General features: G+C 42.8%; 1 protein-coding gene across 1 annotated transcript; it reads right to left on the bottom strand.

Moving 5' to 3' along the window:
• Positions 1-762: 762 nt before the first annotated feature.
• On the bottom strand, positions 763-1,344 carry Msgn1 (mesogenin 1). Its single transcript, XM_015479495.1, has one exon. It carries the CDS (start codon positions 1,342-1,344, stop codon positions 763-765), a length of 582 nt encoding a protein of 193 aa, XP_015334981.1.
• Positions 1,345-20,511: the final 19,167 nt, after the last annotated feature.

Raw genomic sequence — 20,511 nt, forward strand, 5'->3', positions numbered from 1 at the left:
CTCCTCAGCCTTCTCCTTCTTTCTGTGCCCTCATTCCCTGGCACACAGGTGTCAGTGGGCACAGACTTCTTTTTCATGCCTCAAGACAGGGGCTCTGCTCTTTAAGATCTTCACTTTGTCTTAACTGGACCATTTGCCTCTGACTTCCTATTTACCATAACAGCACAGCAATTCCTTCTGCATTTAAGTGATTTTGATCCTATCAAAAGTAAAGGCATAACTTCTGTTGAACACACACACGCACGCACACACACACACACACACACACACAGAAACAGGAGAGTTCTACCTCTACTTGGCACAAAACTTTCTAAGCAAGAATCCAGGTGTCACACTGGACCCTGTACAACATTCGAGCTTAATTAACAACAGAAAGAAAGCTCCCAACACCAAATGGCAGAAGATTAATTGTAACTATTTTATCTTATTGAAAAAAAAACTGCATTTAAAATGCAGTAACCATTTAGAATACCTTGAACAAACACAGAAGGACAAAACAATCTGTCTCTTTGCAAAGGATGAGAATCCTGAGAGATGGTAGGAAAAACTGGAAGCAACAGTTTCTGTTGTGCGGCAGGTTGGTGTTCTGGCTGCTTCAGGGAGTCAGACGGGAATCCCTCAGAACTTCTCAGATGACAAGATTACCACACTAACTATACACAAATAATTCTATGCTGTTGTCCCAAGAGATACTCCAGGTCTTTAAAGCTCCTTTACTCTCCCCCGGAGACTAAAACTGGCCAGATGCCCCAGGGGTAGAGCTCACACACTCTGGGGCCTGGGCTCTCGGCCGCAGTTGAGGAGGTCTGTGAGCTCGCTGATGTACTTGATGGTGTAGTTGAGTGTCTGGATCTTGGTAAGCGGTTGGCCTCGCTGGCTGTAGACGGGTGGCAGGTAATTCCGAAGGGTGTGCAGGGCATCAGCCAAGGTCCTCATTCTGAGCTTCTCCCTCTCGCTGGCCTTCCGTCTCCGCTGCACGGACATCTTGACTTTGGGGCCCTTCTGGGCCTTGGGGCCACCAGGGCCCTGTAGGTAGGCAGGTTGGAAAGCTAACATATTGTAGTCCACCTCCACTAGGCCACCGGCCCCGTGGCTGCTACAGCCATTGCTGCTCCCATTGCTGGCCCCGCCATGGCCACAGGGCAGTCCAGCCCCAGCTGGACAGGGGGAAGAAGAATAGGACTCCAGTGATGGAGCTGGGGAAAGGCTCTGGGAGGGGGAGGCCCGGCTCGGCTCAAAGGGCCCGGCCCTGTTTTTCCAGTCCCAGGAGGACAGCAGGCTGGGGCTGTCCGAGGAGTCCAGGCCATCCTCGAGGCTGAGGAAGGTCTCTTGCAGGTCGTCCATGCCCCGAGACAGCTGCGCAGGGAACAACTCCCTGGCGAGTGAGAAAGAAAGTTCTGCCGCCCAGCCAGAGAGGAGCTCTCTTTTATGGTGGTGGGGGAGAAGTGATGAAGTGGGAGAGAGGGCCGGGTGGAGGGAGTTCAAAGGAAAAACCAAGGACCAAGATGGAAAATGAACTCTTCAGGTGTCACTTTCTCCTCATTGATAATTAGCATCCTCCAGCTAAAATGTCTTTAAACAGAAAGGCCTCCAAGAGAAGAAAAAAGGAATTATCTTGTTGTAACTAAACCAATTAAGGCTGCATAACTAGACTTAGCATTGTCCTGTGGAACTCATTAATGAGGAGCCAAAGAAAACAAACCTGGGCATATGCAGCAAGTGGCTGAAGGCCCTGGTGGAGGAGAGGAGAGTGCCTGAGAGGGCCGCTGGGCCACTTCATCCAGACCTGGCTATTTCAGAATAGATGGGATATATTGCTAGAGAAGGGGCATGATTGTGGGACAGGCAGCTCCTCTGAGCCTTGATTCCCCCCATGTCAAAAGCCGACAATATCAACTCCTAGGGCTGCTGGGAGGCTAGCACACGGAAGACACGCAGCGGTTGCTTGCTCTCTGGCAGGTTTTCCCTGGTTTTGTAGAATTCAGACGTGTCCTGAATAGTCTCTACTTGATGGCAAAGACCAGCAGCTCCAGTAAACTCAGAGACTTAGGAGAAGGAAAGATCCTTCAAGAAAGTATAAAGCTCTTCCTGCTTTAACTGAGCAGATTTGGAGTCTCCATAGCAAACAGATGCCAGAAAATGGAAAATTCCTGAAAGCCAGGGAGTATTGTAAGAATACCTGGCATTTAGCCCCCTGAAGATCTTTTTGAAATCCAGCTGTGGAGTCACACCTTGTTTTTTGAAATGTATAGGGGAAGTGTGAAATTAACAAGGGAGCCTGTTTTCCCCACCACAGCTCCAAATGCCACTGAATGTGTTAAGTTGGATGGCCCTGCTAGTTTGCTTCACTTCCTATATGCTCTGATAGACCCCGTATTTCAGAAAAGGAGCCTCAGATTCCCCATTTGTCCCACAAACATAACTTATTCTCCTTACAACTATTTCTACCAATTAGTACTAACCTCAGAGTCACAGTGAGTTACATTTTTGAAGTAATGTTAACATGTCCTTCAACATGGTTACTTGATATCCTTTGTAATTATTTAAAAGTAATGTCAGTGATCTAATTAGAACATTGATGGTATTTTTAATTAGCAAAGCTCAGGGAAGAAATTTGTAGAAGAATGCTCTTAATTTTATCATTTACTAAAGCATTGTAAACCCGAACCTGAAAAATAATACCAGGGAAATATAATAAGTGTAGTCAATGATTCTTCTTCCTTTTCCTTCTCCCTTCTCTCCTTCCTCAACCCTTGCTAAGACACCTAGAATGTGTATAAGTATTTAAGCAACATCACACATATTATAACTAGCATTCATATAATAAAAGCCCAGTATTTACAAATGAAGATGCAGAGGCTCTCAGAGGTTGAGACTTAGTCCCAACCTCCCTGATAGGAAATGCCAGGGTCATTAGAAAGTAGTATGACAAAATTCTCCTGGAAGACTACAAAACTTGCCCTATTTTAAAATCTATTTTCTCTATTTTAGTTGATTGTGGTAGAGGCAGGTGATCTGAAGGTGACTCAAAGAGCGTGGATTCCCAGTAGATGTAAGGTGGCTGGGTTGGTCACTGCCACCAATAGGCAGGCTCTCAGTCCTTTTAATATAAATCTTACAGTTTACCTGGAACACTATCTCCATTCCCAGACTCTGCATTTTTTCCCCTTTTTACAGATTTTTTTCTGAAATTGCTATTTTCTTGAAGTTCTATTTTGGGGCATTTTATTTCCTAAATGAGACAATACCTGCCAAATCCTTGGTAAACTACATACACTTAGTAAGTATAGGGTTTGTTATTGTTGCCACTGTCTATTCATTGTCAAACCACCAGGACCAGAATGACTTACTGTGCTGTGACTCTACCACTCTTGACCTCTGGCCCAAATCTCCCAGTGCTGCTGGCCCCAAAAGCATTCTTAAAATATGGCAACTACATGGCTTATAAGCTTCTCAATGTACAGTCTCTCTCTGGTAATAATTGAAACACAGCCAGACTTGCATTCACCCCACTTGTCTCCCAAAAGTGTTCTATCTCAATCCTAGGAAAATAAAGGTGAAGGATAGTGTCATACCATTGGCACTGAAAGGCCTAGGCTTAGGGACACAATAGCTTTTTTTTTTCTGTCTTCATTAAGAACAAAGAAGCATTGGAAAGCCTAGAGTTCAGCACACAATAACTGGGTTTTTCTGACTCTATTAATAACAAGTCTAGACTGGACTTGATAAACTCTTGGGAGAGGGTGGTATAGTAGAAAGAGGAACCAGTGGTCAATCCTTTAGAGCAAATGGCCCACCCTCTCAGGGCCTGCATGTCTTAATTTGTAAAAGGGGACAATAATACCTTTTTTGTCGTCTTTGTGAAGATCATCTGACAGCTGAAGGGAGTGTTGAGCATTCTGCTGCAGGGATGGGAACAGAAAATCCTAAATTGCTGACCTTCCAGAGCTTTTTCTTAATTTGAAACTAATACAAATTAAGTGCTAAGCTTTCATATTCAGCAGACTATATATTTCCCACATTACTGAGTTATTGGGATATTTAAATATTTAATTTAAATGACATTCACCCAACTAATATGTATAAGCTCTTATGACTATAATTATAACAGATTGTAAAGAGGCCGCTAACCCAAGGCCTACTCCCAAGACACCTTGAAAAATTTCCTGTTCCTATTTTCCAAACAGTGGCATAGAGCAACAGGTTGTCTTAGCTCCTGACTCCTGGGCCTTCATTTTAACCTCTGTGCAAATTAGAAAATGCTGAGCTTGGTTTATTTCAGCCCTGCTCACCTCCTTGACCAGTCACCTTTGTGTAAGACAGGCCGCAACCTCCCCAAATGATGGCCTAGGGACCCCCTGGCTATGTTCTTCCTCTACGGTGTTAGCATTTTTAGTGTTTAGGGGCTATTCAAACATTGGTGGATAAATAGAAAGCAGTAGTGGTGGCAGGAGAGTAGCTCTTGGAGTCAGAATGAACCTGGGTCAAACTTTACATCTGCTGCTAAATAACTTTAATCTTGGACACTTTAATCCAATCTCTCTTAGTTTTAGCCCCATCTGTACAACTGATACCCCAATACTTGCCTCCTAGAAGATGTTCTTTTGCCAGGGCTATAAACTGTCAGTTTTAAGTATAGTAACTGCTGTTGCTGTAATTATCAACTATATGTTCAGGAAGTTCTTGGTCCCTTGAGTCAAGAGAAGTTAGAGCAACAATATACACATTGACCAACATATTGCTCCCGTTTTCTCTTGGTCTCAAGTCACCTCTGTTTGGAAATCCTCCTGTGAAAATTAGTATCATCCTACATACCATGTTACTATAGCTATGAAGTTATAAAAAAAATAAAAATTGAACCTGGCACAGTGGAGCACACCTGTAGTTCCAGCAAGCAGGGCTTCAGAAAACCCATAGACCAAATGAATAATCATCTTCTTAGTTCCTTGCACCATGCTTAAGACCTAGCAAAATAATTATCTGTACCTTCAAAGAATTTCCAAAGTAATTAGGGGAAATAAGTCATATCTATGGGTGATATTGTCACCACCAACCCTGTTTTGCTAATAAGAAATCAAGGCTCAAAACAGTTAAATAACCTGCCTGAAGTTCTGCACTCAAACACTTGGTAGCCCCAGGATTAGAAGGTGACTGGAGTTCAGGATGTTCACTGCCAGCTCTGCTGCCTCCTGAAGACAATTGGAGACATTAGCATGACCGTCCCTGCAGAACTGTTGAGGCTGGGACTCAAGCTTGGGCTGGAAGACTGGCCTATTCATTCATACAGCCAGTGTAGACAGAGCACCACAGATTAGCCATGTGCTGGGCACTGTTGGTGCTAAAATGATGTCCAGCAGTACCCTCCTTATCTTCAGTTTCATTGTTGGAGGTTTTAGTCACCCCAGGTCAACCATGGTTTAAAATATTAAATGGAGAATTCTAGAAATAGACGTTAAGTTTTAAATTATGCACTCTATATAGCAGTGTGATAAAGTCTATTCTGTCCCACTGTATCCTGCCAGGGACATGAATTGTCTCTCTGTCCAACATATCTGTGCTATATATGTGACCCACCTGCTGGACACTTAGCAACCATCACTGTTACCCGGTTGACTGCCGAGGTACAACAGTGCCTTGCTGAAGAGACCCTTGTTGTGGCCTTCTTCATTCACCTCGTCATTCACTTCATTTCATCCCATGGGGTCTTGGAATGGATTCCCTGAAGATAGCCTATATGGTAAGTTTGGACCTTCGTGCCCTCATTCCTAGATTAGATGACTGCATGAGACATGCACCCACACAACTACATTCTGTCCTGGACAGTGCACAGGCCCAATTCTTATAGTCCAGGTGTGCACACATGCAGTCTTCAGAGACACTGCTTCCTTGGCCACATACACAACCCTGCCAGTGATCAGAACAGTAAGAATATAATAGGAATAAATTTATTCAGTGCTAAGTGCTTTATATGGCTCACTTCCTGTAAATCTTGCAAAAATCTTTTTGTGTTCCTATTTTAAATAACAAAAAAACTGAGGCTTAGAGAAGCTGAAAAATTTGTTCCACATGACAAGAAAGAGGAAGTGGAGGAGCATGACTTAGACCCAGGGGTGCTGCTGACTTCAGTAGCTCCAGACAGTCAAGAGGGAATTACTCCCTTGGGAAGAGAGAGGTGAGAGAGGGTTTTGGAAGGCCCCTGTGCATGTTGCAAGGTTTGCATTTTCTTTACAACTCTGAGTTTACAATTCCAGAACCAAGGCATCTGTCTCCTGCCTGACATCATCACCATTTCCAGTATTTTCTGTAGCCTTGAGCACACATATTATCAAGCAGATGATAAAGATGGTATTTACGCTTTTTCCTATAATTGAAACTTTTAGAAAGAATATTTTATTCTTTTATAAATCAAACACATTATGCGTCAATATCAATAATAGTAATAACACTTTCAATTTTTCAGTACTTAGAGTATTTCTCTGTGCTGGGAAGTAAACCAAAGGGCCTTCCTTGTTCACACTCTTTCCTACACAATCATCAACACAGGCCTTACCCTCATCTTATAAAAGAGGAAGCAAAACTCAAATGCTGAGGATGTTGTTCAAGGTCATGGGGCGCAATGACCACAATCTCACTGTACCACTGTGCCACTGAGACACCCATAGCCAACTGCAGGAATGTCATCAGTTCTTGCCCTCTGAGCCTCTCTCCCTTTGACATTCAGACTCCTGGCCATGAGTGTCTTGATTTCCAGCTGGTCTGGCCACTGCAGTTTTTGCCCACCCTGAGCACTACACATTCCACCACCTTTGCATCTTCCACAGTTCCTTCCTCCAGCCAGTCACGCAGAAGCTACTGGCCAGCCCAGTTCCTGGCCTTCCTGCCAGCCAAGGGACCACTGTTAAGACAGTCGGGAAAAAGTTAGAAACTTGGACTCCTTCACTCCATCAGGCAGTCTTAGCACCAACTAACATTCAACAAAAAAATAGATGTTTCTGTGGCAGATGGAGTACAGTAGTGTGTGTGTGTGTGTGTGTGTGTGTGTGTGTGAGAGAGAGAGAGACAGAGAGAAAAGAAGAAGAAAATAGCTAAGTGCGATGTGATATCCTCCCTATGTCCTTGACCTGGTAAAGAGAAATGAAAGCAGCACTCCCCTGTGTGGTTACTGGTCACAAGCTCCCATGTTGTCAAAGCTGTGAGAGATTCAGCACATCCACTGTGAGGTCCTTTAGAGCGTGACTTTGTCACTGCCATCATGCTCACTACAAACCAAGGCAATAGCAAAACTGTTGGGCGCTCCTGATTTGAGTTTGTGGCTCATTGTAAAGGTTAAGAGTAATATTTTGGTTTCCCTGTCTTTAAAAATGACTTGTAGTACATCACACAGTATGTGAAGTAGATGATTTTTCACAATCCAAGCCTTCAACCTGTGGATAGGACCAAGCAGCAGACAATAAAGGAATGAAATAGACTCAGTTGATAGAACAGACAAAAGACAGAAGAGAAATATGCTAAAATGTGGAAATTCTTTAGCACAGAAAGGAAAAACCACTGTGGACTTCTCCAGCCATTCCTGAAAATCCTCTCACTGAGAGTTACGCTTAGTCTACCCGTTAGCAAAAGGTGTTCCTGAGGAAGAGCAGCGTCCTCCCTCTGGATCATCTGAGAGACTTCCTGTCTTGTGAGCACGTTTACAGTGTGCACTCCAGAGCAAATCTCATCAGCTCTGCACAGTCAGAATGTCGATTTTCTTTGCCCAATGAATGTAGACAGAGGCCAAGGCAGCATGACTTTCTGTAAAAAGAATCAACCCCCAGGTATCTATGTCCCTGCAGGGTCACTGGCCCCTGAATCAAAGCCTTTTTTTTTTTTTTTTATAAATATCACTAAATATGTTCATTTGGGGGAAAAAAATGCCCAGTCACCATGTCTGCCATAGTGGGCATTTATGTGGAAGACAGGGGGTTGGCAGAGAAACATCAGAGCAGAGGAAGGTGCAATAAAAAGAGGAAGCAGAAGCTAATTCTCCCCAGAGACCATCAGGGAAGGATGTTTTGGTTATTTTTATTACAAAGGAATAAGAAGCCGCTCATCTTGTTCAAAAATTTTAGAATGTCAACACGTATCCCATAAAGCTGAGGTTTTCCACCAACTGGAGATGGGCAGTATCTTTGAGTGAGTCACCAATAATTCTTCAGCAACTGGTTAGCAAGATTTAAAAAAAAAACAAAAAACCTCATGTGTTACATTTACACCTACTTCCCCTTTTAAGTCAGATTCTTTATTACCACTGGTATTTGGGGTGGCATTTTAATACCCATGTCAAAAAGTTGAAAGCAATTTGTGGGGAGGTTGTTCTTCAAGGATTACCCTCTGTTCTTGTCAGTCTAAGGATCAGAAAAGAGCAGTTACTTCTTCATTCTTCTCTAGTAATGCCCAAACTCCCATTATTAAAATGAATTTTAAAATATTTGGGTAGATATTTTCATTATGAGCATGCTTATTTTCACAAAGTTTGGCTTCCATTTTTGACCATTTATAAGTCAGATTTCTGTTCTTTCCAAGTGAACTTCTGCAAAGCAAATACAAGGCAAAGAACAATCTGGAAAAAAAATTCTCGATATTTTCATGTGAGATAAGCAAATATGATAGCCAAAAGGTTATTGCTATGAAGAATACACACAGATAAAAAAAACACACACAAGCTTGCCATTGGGGAAATGAATAGGGGCATGAATAAACAGCTCACAAAAGAAGAAATACAAGTGGCTAATAAATGTAGAGAAGACGTTCACCTCACTGGTAATCAAAGACATGTAAATGGAAACTACAAGGAGAGGCCATTTTTCACCTCTCAAATTGGCAAAGTTGGCAAGAAGGTGAGGAACTGGTCCTTCCCACATACTGCCTGTGGGAGAATCAACTACTGCGAGTTTTAAAATACTATAAAGTCTCTAAAATACACTTTAGACTTTAAAAATACTTTTAAAGAACTTCATTCTATAGAACTAAACAAATTTGCAGTCAAATATTTATGGACAAGAATCACCATAGTTATGGGAGTAAAAAAAGTAGAACCAACTAAAATATTTAATAACAAAGAAGTAGCTACATAAATTATATCCTCTTCATATGAAGGAATGTTTTACAACTGATAAATAAATCATATTTATGAAGAACATTCAATATAGGAAACACAATCTCATATTAGAGTTTTTAAGCAGGATATAGAAAACTTCACTTTGATGCAATTTAAATTTTCTTTCTCAAAGTAAAGCGAGTAACTGTTAAGATAGTGATTTCTAGTAACAGAAATTGCAAGTAAGTTTTTCTTCATTCTTTGTATTACCGTCTTGAGAGGTAGTCTAATGTTGTGGTGGGGAGCCTAACTCTGGAGCCAGACTTCCCAGGCTCAGAGTTTGCTGCCTCCACTTAACAATAAGATCATAAGAAGGGGATCTCTACTTCTCAGTTTCCCTGTTTGTAATGTGGGGATAACACCCCTATCCATGTCACAGGGTCCTTGTGAAGGTTAATATTCATGAACAAATTCTGGGTTAACTGGCCTGAGGCATAACAAGCACTGAACAGTTGGAGGTTGTTAGTATTATTCATAGTTATCAGTATTATGTAACCTTAGAAAAGCTATTAATTTTAAAATTACAATATTAAAAGCAGTGTCTAGGCAAGGCTGGCCTAAGTGGGTCCCTGTATAAGTGAAACAGTTAGGAATCACAGTCCTCAGAGTTGAATCAAAGCATCTGGGTAGTATACTTATTTAAAAATTAAAAGAACAATTAAAAAAAAAGGAAAGAGGAAGAGAGGAAGGGAAAAAGGGGGGTGGAGTAATTAAGTGAGTAGGTAGGTAGGCAGGAAGGGAAGGAAGGAGGAGGAAATGATAATAGGAAATAGACAGGCAGGACGTGGTAAGTCCTCACTGAGTCCTTGTTGGAGCTCCACACTCAGTGAGTAGAGATGAAACAAAAGGGGCAACAGAAAAGGTGGAAGAGGAATCACTATTCCTTATTCCCACTAAGAAAAGACTCCAGGCTTTCCCCTCCCCGGGTGCAGTTACTGAGCAGGTGAATGGCTCTCTCGGCTTCTGTAGGCCCAGTGATTGGGCTCATCTCCAGCAGCTCTAAAGGCCCGATGACCTCTCCCACAAGGAGTTACCAAGTCCACATTCACAACATGCCCTCACTTCCCTGATGTCAAGCATCCCTGGGGGAGAAGGGAAGCACATTTTCAGGAGAATCTCCAGGTTCCTCTCCTGGATCGGATTGGCAAGTCTAGGCTGGGGCCTGGTAATCTCTCTTTTTTTTTTTTTATAAACAGTTGGGAACTAACAACTTGAATAGGTGGACAACCTCCCCAGATTCAAGAGCAACGGAGCCAAGCCAAGAGCACCTCCAGTATGGGCCATTTTGTCACAATTAATAAAATCACAGAATATAGGGAACAGGACTAGAGGATCTGTAGACTCTAACTCCTTGACATTTTCTTGCTACTAAAACTTCCCCTTACCTCTTGTCCAGTAGGTTACCCATTCCTACTTTCACTGTCAGTCTCCTGGAAGGACCCATTATCCCCATTAGACCCAGGCACTTGTTTTTTTGTGTCAATGACTCCTGCTTTCTTTTTCCAAGGCATGTGAAATGGGACATCTTGACACTCTTAGCAAGAAGGAAGTTCCTTCTTGTAAGATCTTGGCCATGTGATATTAATTAATAAAATAACCAGGTAACTTAGCAAGGCTGAATGTGCAAGCATCACCCAACTATAGGCAATGATGTAAAACTGCCAGAGAAAATTTTGTTCTATAAGACAGTGCTTCAGCACATGAAGCAAAAGGAAGTAAAATCTCCCTTGATAACTTCTCTGCCTGTCACTTAAGACTGTGCATGGTTTGGGTCATCGTGCCCTTCCAACTCTATGTAACTATGTATTCCAGAGGGCTCTGCACTGTCCTGAGACCACATTTCTTTTCTCAGTCTTTGTCTGGGCTATGTCCTTCACTCTATTGTCCCTTCCTCACCCTTGACTTCTCAGATTCTCCTAATCCTTCTAAGCTATGACCAACTGTCTCGTCCAGAATCCCTCTCTGCTTCCTCCAGTCCTCAGTGACCGTTTATCTGTGCAACCCAGGTCAGCAGTTTACTGTATTGTCCTATACTTTTTCCAAAACCTTTATTTGTTAAATTTAGAATCTAGAACCTTTATAATTACTACACAGAAATATTGTTTTAAGATTTGCACATGAGTTACGTCTTTGGAGTATCACAACTCAGGAGGTGGGTAATGTCACTGGAGAGTTGGGAAAACCAGTGTGAAAAATGTTTTTCTTTCTTTTCTTTTTGTTTTTGTTTTCTTATGTTTGTCTGTGGAAAAACTACCCAGTAAGTGGCACTATTAAAAGACTACCTCTGGAGAAAGGAATAACAGTTTCCCCCATAGGAAAACTTGGAAACTCAGAGTGTAATGAAGGGCTGTCTCTGTTGTCCAGACCCACCCAAGGGACAAGATATCACTTTAAAGAACAGCTGCATCATGGGGCTGAGACTGGCATCCACATTCAAATGACAGGCTCCTTACTGCAGGTGTTGCTGCCTTTAGACGCTGGACAGCTGTTGCCAGGAGATGGATTCAAACAGAACAGAGGAAATAGAATCCTGACATAATGACCAAGGCTGCATGTATGTGTATGATGTTCTCCCCACTCCTAGCTCAGTGTTCTAAAGATATAATCTAAGTTTCCCTTAAAGGAAGGCCAGGTGTGGCAGGTGTAAGGGGAAAAAAAACAAGACAGAGAGAGTCTTGAGCTAGACTTTGTCTTGAGCTAGCCTTGCCCAGCAGTCTTATGAATGAATCAGAGAGCCTCTGGGGGCTGCACAAGCCTTTTTAATCATTCACAACAGTGTTTGATTGTGATAGCCACTGTACTGCAGAAGTGTTCTTGGCAGAACTGGAGACAAGACAGTGGGGTGTGCTGAGGACCAGACAAGGGGATAAGAGATAAATTCTCCACTCCTCTCCCTTTCCTTCCCCATAAGAGAAGCTGTTGGTAGCATTCAAATCTGAGCATTATGCTCCAATACTGATGCCATGGGAACTGGGACTGTGATGGAGTCCCTGGCCTGTCTTTGATGCTCTTACTGCCCATTTTACTTGACACTAAAGCTCCTATTTCTCCCTCACCTTTCCCTTTCCTCTGTCTGAGTGTTCTCTTCATGCTCTCTCAGGAAGAAAGGCTGCACAGCCCCGTGCCTAGCACAGGCTTCTGCCTAGGGTGAGTGGTTGCATTCCACTGCCTATCCTGCTCTTTCTGGCATACTCTGCCCAGTCAACTCCTTGATGGCTCCTAGTCTGCCTGTAGTTGGTGCTTCATGGCCTAGCACAAGACTTTCCTGCTACAGGATAGTCCCCCAACTATAAACTGGGGACTGTCGGAACCTGCCCTCCTCTCGTTACACTCTGCTGTCTGACTCCAGCTGTACACCCACTTGTTTGAGAATATCTATTTCTTTTTTGTAAATTTTTTTTAGTTGTAGATGGACACGATATCTTTATTTCATTTATTTTTTATTTGATGTGCTGCTGAGGATCGAACCCAGTGCCTCACACATGTGAGGCAAGTGCTCTACCACTGAGCTACAATCTCAGCCCCGAGAATGTGTATTTCTTTGCTCTTTTATACTCACATTCCTGCTTTAAATTATCCTGTTTTGTGTTGGGTATCTTTTTCAAAGAGTTATGAGCCTTTGTGAGCACTTTCCATGCATTTTGATTTGTACTTTATCTCACAGCTTAATGAACAGGCAACCCTAGAGGACTGGGACTATTCCTGCCCATGTTTCACAGCTGAGACCCATGGCTTAAAGAGGTAGAGTAACTTGTTCTAGGTCACACACCTTAACTCTTTGCTGTGCTGCTTTGCATAAATCACCACAAATCCCTTTAAGAAGAATGCAAGTTGAGAATTCTAACATAATGTTTCAAGTAAATCATTGGGCTGGCATTTGGAAAATAGGGTACTCCTCTCCAAAGGCTGGGCTCTTGCCACCATCCCATGGTCTCATCTGGCAACAGTGGAGTCAACCATGGGTTTGGTGCCTGTTGGGTGCTTTACACTGCTGGTGACAACCAGCTTGAGGACTTCCAACTCCAGCCGGTTCTGCTGTGCATTCATTCATTCTTTGACCTCAGAGGACCTACAAATGAACTTAAACTTTGCTCTCCTTAGGTGTCTGCTTTCTGGAACACTGTGATCACATCTCTGTGGGCACTGCCTTGAAGGTAATTCTTTACTGGTCAAAGTGATAGCCTCTATTCTTAGTGGAACCAATTATGGTTGAGTTGAGGTAAGCCAGTGAACTCTGTCAGGAAGCCTGTGGCCAGAGCATGGACTGGCTCAACCTGTTTTCAGAAGAAATCTGTGCTGAGAACACATTTTTGCTACAGTTGTGTTTTAGAGATTTCAGTGATCACATTAAACCCCCAAATACTTTGGAAGCCAGTACAGTATGCAGGTGACCCAAGGTAACCAGCAAAAAGGAGGCTGAGTATGTGGTTCAGAGCCCCCACTGCCTCTCATCCACACTGTGCAATCTGCAGTGCAGGATGCAAATAATTGGTATCTGCTCAGGCTTAGCTGCCTTTTTCAGCTCCTTGTGATATCCTGGGTCCCAACTTCTTCCTACCCTTACTCTTCTCAAATGAAACCTGCTCTGGATGGCTTTCTGCTTCCTTAAAACTGATGTGTCAATTACCCACTCTTATCTTCCAAGATAATGTGCTTTAAAACATCTAGCCAAACAAAATCATTCTCTGGGAGAAACATGCATGTGAATTGGCTAAGATATTACCTATCTTGCACCTAGAAACTGTGCTCCTTCTGAGAACCCAGAGGAAAAAGTCCCAGACGTGCCTTCAAAGAGCCAGCACTGTGCTATCCAAGATGGCATCCACTGGCCACACAAGGCTACTGAGCCCTTGACATGTAGCCAGTCAAAGCCAACATGTGCTGTAAGTATAAAATACACACTGACTTCCAATTAATGGGAATAAAACAATGTATAATATCTCACTAGTGATTTTTATATTCATTATATTTTGAGATAACAGTTTGAATATGTTATGTTAAATCAACGATATTGATGTATTGATGTAATTTCCCTTATATTTTTAAGAGTGGCTACTAGAAAATGATCATGTATATGCTGGCATTGTATTTCTAATGCAGTGATGGTAGATAAATGAAGAGAGAGATGATGCTAGAAAGTATTGTAACGACACTGAAAATGAGTGTGAGAAGAAAAGGAGACATACATTTCAGTTTTCTGAAAACAGAGGCCTCAGAACGGGGTCTGGAGATAGGATTGTAGAGAAAAGTTTGGAGCATCCACACCTAGATCCAAGATGGGGGTTTTGTCCTCAGGAGGTGGTGCTAGAGTCCGCCTCAGTTTTCAAGTCAAATTGCCCATCAGAATACCTGGGCTTGGTAGATTCTTGGGCTCACTGCCCTATACCTCATGAGCCAGGATTCATGGATGTGGGGCCCAGACATCCCTGTTTCACAGAGTTCTTGGGTGACTATCCTGTAGCTCCTCTGATCCCAGAAAAACTGAGCTCAGAACTCCCACAGAAGTTCTGGTGGGTTTGCACATTTCCCCTTCTGGGGGAGCAGAAGGAGGATCTTATTAGCTGATACTTTCTTCTGTTACCACCTAAGGTACTCATTAAGTGGCCCTTCCTAGGTACACTGAGAAATGATTCTTGTCAGGAGTAGTACTGTAATTCCACAAAGAGAGAGAGAGAAATCTCTATAATAAGCTCGTATGTTATCAGTCTGAATAATGATCACAAGCTCTTCATATTTTCATATCAAATATAGCCATAGGAGATTAAAAGCAAGAAGAAAGAAGGAGAGTTAAGAAGGAGAGAAAAGGAGAAAGATTTGTTATTCTGACTGTGCATGATTAATGGATCTGTGGATACATGCCATTATTTTCCTTCTCTCTTTTTTCCCTTTAGCTCTTCACTTCTCTCTCAGATCTACAGCAATATCTCTTGATCCAGAGACCCCCCAGAATCAGAATCTAGGCAGTGGGGCCCAAATTTGTTTTTATGAAAGACTCTTATATGAGTTCTGGGAAGGCTGCATTTGAGAGCCACTGGCTTAGAGGTTTATAATCCTCAGGATGACTTACCTGGCACCCGATCCAGTACTTGTTGTCCAAGGTATTTTTCCCTCTTCATTGCTGGTCAGTCTCCTGTGTCCTACCTTTCTTTATTCTCTCAGTACAATCTCAGGGCTCACCTTGGCATGGAATCACTCAATGCCATTCTTACTGGGGCAGAAGGGTACTACCTTCTTCACAGGGAACCATCAGGCTGACTTTGCTCGTGGAAATGTCTTGCTTCCGGATTGGTGGATTCACTTGACATTCAATGTGTATTTCCTAAGTACTGTATCTATGACATATCAAACACCTTACTATGCACTTACTATGCACCAGATGAGGTTCCCATGCCAGGGAGCTCACCGTTTAGAGCAGAGTCCTAAGTATAAGAAAGGTCAGGATGGGCTTCAGATGTGCCAGAAAAAAAAATGTGTCTATTTTATTGATAAGGAGATCTACACATATTATAAGGCCTTAAAGTTGTTTTGCACAACTCCAAAAAGGCTAAGAGCTACTGATGAATTGATAATAACGATGAGTGCTAATAATGGAAAGCTAATAAAAAATGCCAAGTAGGGATTCTTAGAAATGCTGTCAAAAGCACTTATTTGCTCCATAATGAATAAGGTGAAGATGCAGAATAGTTTCCTTAGGTAGAGAGGTCAGAAGTGACAATCTGTTATCATGGTAGTTATGTGAGGTTACATGGCATTTTTGAGGAGAATGGGATGTGTACAGCCAGTCAAGAAAAATATCTTGGTAGAAATGAGCTGAGTGTACCCTACAGAGCAATTGGGATTGGGCCAGGGCTTACTGATTAAGATTTGAAACCACAGACCAGTCTCCCCTCCTACCCCTGCTGTTCTGAATGCCAGACTTACAGCTGTGAGGTTGGACGGGGAATCAGAAGAGAGCTTTCTTCTGGAACAGCTCAGTCCACACCCAAATCTATACTGGGTGATAAGGAGGGGAGATTTCTGCTTCTGTGGTTATTCCTCCTGGAGAAGAATTTCCTGAACACTTCCTCTGTAGCTTGGAGTCCCAGACTCTCAATCTGCCCTCAGTGCACAGTCCAGAGGTTTCTACGAGGACTCTGATGGGGGAAGGGAAGGATCACTCTGGGGTGGAGGTGGGATAGGGTGGGGGAGCTACGGCTAGAGCTTTGAACCTGATCTCTCAACCTCAACGGGAACACACAGCAACCAGCAACAACTTTCTTATGGCTCCCAATTTGGCACTTCTGAAGCCTCCTCTTTGAGAGTGGGGGATGGATTTTCCAAGGAGGAAAGGGACTTGCAGAATCTTTTGACTTGTCATACACAAGCCTCAGAAAGTCTTAGGAGGGGCAATGGCCCTGTGAGTGTCCTTGTTTTTCAGGGAAGCTCTCTCGGTCGCAAAATAAGACTCGGGTCCTTGTGACTGCTAGATGATTTTCAGTTACAGACTTGGCCTACTTCAGTCCACAAAATGACTGAATTCATTTCTTGTGTTGGTTCTTTGCTCTTCAGCACAATGAGGGATTTCCCAGGCAAACCAGTCACCTCAGGCAGCCTATTGGTTTTGCCACTCAGGCCTTTGCTATCTATCAGTCACTGGAGTGCAGACCCTGGCCACACTGGCCACTCACTGTGGAACCTTGAGACGTTTGTTTCTACAAGCCAGAGATCATCTGGAACACAAGGATGATAGGTAATTGGACCGCATTGACTTGAAGAATACATGAGACAAAGCCCCTACCACATTGAGGTATTCATTAATGTGACTTGTCTCTTTTGTCTTTTACTTTGACATAGCAAATCTGTATTCTAATAAATGTGACAACATTCTCTCAAACTCAGTTTCCCATATGGTTTTAGGATTCCCTCCAGCTGCAAAAAATATAAAGATCTGAGACCCTGTGCTTGTTTCTAATAGCCTCTCTTTGGAGGGACTCTGTTCCACGGATCCCATGGAGTTGCATAGGACAGTTTCAAACCCAGACATGCAGCTGTTCATGCAGAGGTCTGTATGAAAGATGAGTAGGAGAGGAAAAAGGCAGGGCCCAGGAAGAGCTGCCAAGGAAAACACAGCTGCAAGTTGGTCCTCAAGTAAATCAAATTGTGACGTTTATTGGGCTATTTCCAAAATAACCGGAGCAAGAAAACTGGAATGCAGGATTACCTTTTCCAAGAAGGATCTTAGCTAACAATAGCCAGTCTTGTGTGCTAAAATCAGCTTCAGTTAAGGAAAAGGTCATATGGGTTCAGAGAGATCTGGGCTTTAGTTTTCTCTCTCCCACTTCTTACTAGTGATTTGGGACAATTGAGTTAACTTCTCTGAGCCTCATTTTCCTCTTCCCTTTAAAAGAAAGGTAAATGATAGAAACTTTGCAATGTAATTGTGAGGTTAGGAAGTAAGAATTGTTTGTGTTAGGAAGTAAGAAAAACACTCGCTCTATGGTTGGTATTGGATGAACAGGAGCTATGTGGCTATAGACACATCATGCCAGGAGGCCTAAGCTTCTGGATCTGGAGCCATTATTTCTTACATTTGTATCTGGTATAGAGTAGAGAACTGGGCAGGTGGGGGAGGAAGAGGCAACAAGGATGGCGTGGGTGGGTAGAGAGAAGAAAGGAGATCAAAAGGCCTATAAATATCTGTCAAACTTTAAAATGCAAATCCCCTGCCTGTGGCCCAGTTGGGACCAAATCTTTCATTATCACCTTCCTGGGAAGGGCTTGAGAGAAAGAAAAAGGTTAATTATAGTCCTTCCCTCTACAGAATATTTTGCTTTTGTGGTCATTTATCACATTGCCTGGCTATGTGATAAATGTTTCGTTCAACCCAGACCAGGAATCATGGGTGGGCCTGCAATCTACATGGCTCTTGACAGAGTACCTGCTTACTGACTGGCTGAATGTTGATTCTGGGCATAGAAAATCATCTTCACTATCTGAGGGCCTAATTCTCAGGGATCCCTGTGCTGTATATTTCATAGGGAATCGTGATAAGAGACAGCCCTGAGAGGTGCAGTGGTGGCCCTCGGAGAAACTCTTGTATGGACTGGATAGTCCTTACCAATGGCCAGGGCTCTGTGCAGCCACACAACTTGGGCATATATGATGCTACAGGGCATCTCTGCCCTACTGGTTGCTCCCACAGAGATAACCTCTTCCTATGAGTTCCACTGTTCACCTGTAATTTCTATACAAAGTATGGAACTTTAGGTAAATGCCACAGACACCTTTGAAAGTAAGAAGACCACTAATCACTTGACACTTTGCAGGGCTCGGTCCATCTAGTCCCCACCACAACTACTGCTGTAAATAAAAAAGAAGGAATTTTTTTTGCCTTCTATTCTTCTTTTTCTCTTCTATTAATGGCCTCATTTTCTCATAAAAACATATTTGTATGTAATGTGTGGGTTGTTGTTTTTTTTTTTTCCTGGACAAGACTCTAACAAATGTTCCTAGACTGGACAGCCCTAAAACACATGGATTCATTAAACCCTTACCTGCATAAATTCACCTAAGTCTTAATCTGACAGTCTTATGCTTCCCCTTTAAATGGTACCCACTGCTCAGGGCTCCTATGGAAGCCTGCAAGGACCACCTGTGTCCTCCCTGACTACTCTCATCTGCATGCTGATGCGCTGCAATACCACAGTTCGCATCCAGCATTTACTATATTTGTTGTCCCAAGAACAAAGGAATTGGGCTGGGGCTGTAGCTCAGTGGCAGGGCGCTTGCCTAGCATGCATGAGGCACTGGGTTCGATCCTCAGTACCACACAAAAATAAACAAATAAAATAAAGGTATTGTGCCAAACTATAACGAAAAAAAGAGGAAGGAAGGAAGGAAGGAAGAAAGAAAGAAAGAAAGAAAGAAAGGAGTCTGGCATCACAACCAAGTTATAAATATCTTGAAAGGAGGGAGCAGATATTATTCCAGGCCTGTACTTTATACCAGGCCTGACTCAGCCCTGAATCCATCCTGAGATCACAGCATGTTGGTGGTCAAAGCCTGGGCTTTGGCTTTAGATAGATTTGGATTCAAAGGTTAATTCATGCTCCATCCATTTGTTCATTCATTCATCAAGTTTATATAAAATGCATGCTACTGTTAAAAGTTTTGGGGATATAAGCAAAACAAAGTTTATTCTGTATTGTTAGAAGAGTGAACAACAACAACAAAGTCTAATAACTTGTGTAGAAATTAAAAGGGTGAGAAGTGAAGATTGGAGTGGGGAGTGGCTACTTAGCTGGTATGGTCACAAAAGTGCTAGCTGAAAAGCAGGGACTAGGAGTGATGACGAGGGACTTAGGTGAGGGAGCAGGAAGTGCCAGAGCCAAGGGTGGAATGAGCTTGGTGTGGTCAGGAGAAAGCAAGCAAGCTGTCGCTCCTGGAGCAAGGCGAGCAGGGGACGGAGGCAGAAGACACGATGCGGGAGGCAGGGAGCTGTGTAGAACCTCGGAGGCTCCACGAGGGAAGCAGGGACTCAGACTAGCCCGGGAAGGGGGAGGTTAGAATGTGATTTGTTTTCAACAGATTTATCTTGCTGGGATATGTGCAACAGAAGGATATGAACAGGAAGATCAATTCAAAGGTTATTTTAGTTGTCCCTGTAAGAGATGATGATACTTGCCCTGTGGAGGTAGCAATACAAATGTGACCTCAGGCATGTTGTTTTGATCTCTTGGATTGCTTTCAAGATGAGCAAAGTATACACTTAACACAGTTAGCAAAGGACCTGACTCATTGCAGGGACTGTGGAAAGGTGATTCAAGTAAGAAATGAACACTAAAGAGATGTTAACTAACATTCCACTAAGAATTTGCAGATGACCAAGACCTCAGGACTGTCTGTTCCAGGTGGATAGAGATTTGAAGGAGAGACCCTTAACTTCTGGGAAATTTGGAGCTATGCCTTTCTCATCCTACTCCTTGCTCACACCAAAACCTCCTAGCATCCTCAAGTGTTGATTGTAGTATTTTTTTTTTTTTTGGTAGATGGACATAATACCTTCATTTTTATTTATTTTTTGTGTGTGCAGAGGATTGAACCATGCCTCATGATTGCTAGTGCTCTACCACTGAGCTACAACCCCAGCCCCAATTAGTTGCTTTTTAATTCTAAAAATCTTGAGTAAATTTTTTGATAATCTCTTAAGTGTTCACAAGACTGGTTTTCTGGGACTCTGAGCTACTCTGATTTAGTAGTCAGTGTTGGATGAATCAGACCAGTAGAGGTCATTGCATCTCTAGTGCTTGGTTTCTTTAAAATTGCCCCAGACTTAGATGTGAAGTATATAAATGCCTTAATTCTTGCCAAAGCAGCAGGAAGGAGTGGGGAGACAA

Source organism: Marmota marmota, unplaced genomic scaffold, assembly GCF_001458135.2.
Source record: "Marmota marmota marmota unplaced genomic scaffold, marMar, whole genome shotgun sequence".
Classification (NCBI taxonomy): domain Eukaryota; kingdom Metazoa; phylum Chordata; class Mammalia; order Rodentia; family Sciuridae; genus Marmota; species Marmota marmota.

Bases quoted from the DNA above. Each gene is read 5' to 3' on its own strand.
- Msgn1 (XM_015479495.1), bottom strand. From the start codon at position 1,344: ATGGACGACCTGCAAGAGACCTTCCTCAGCCTCGAGGATGGCCTGGAC.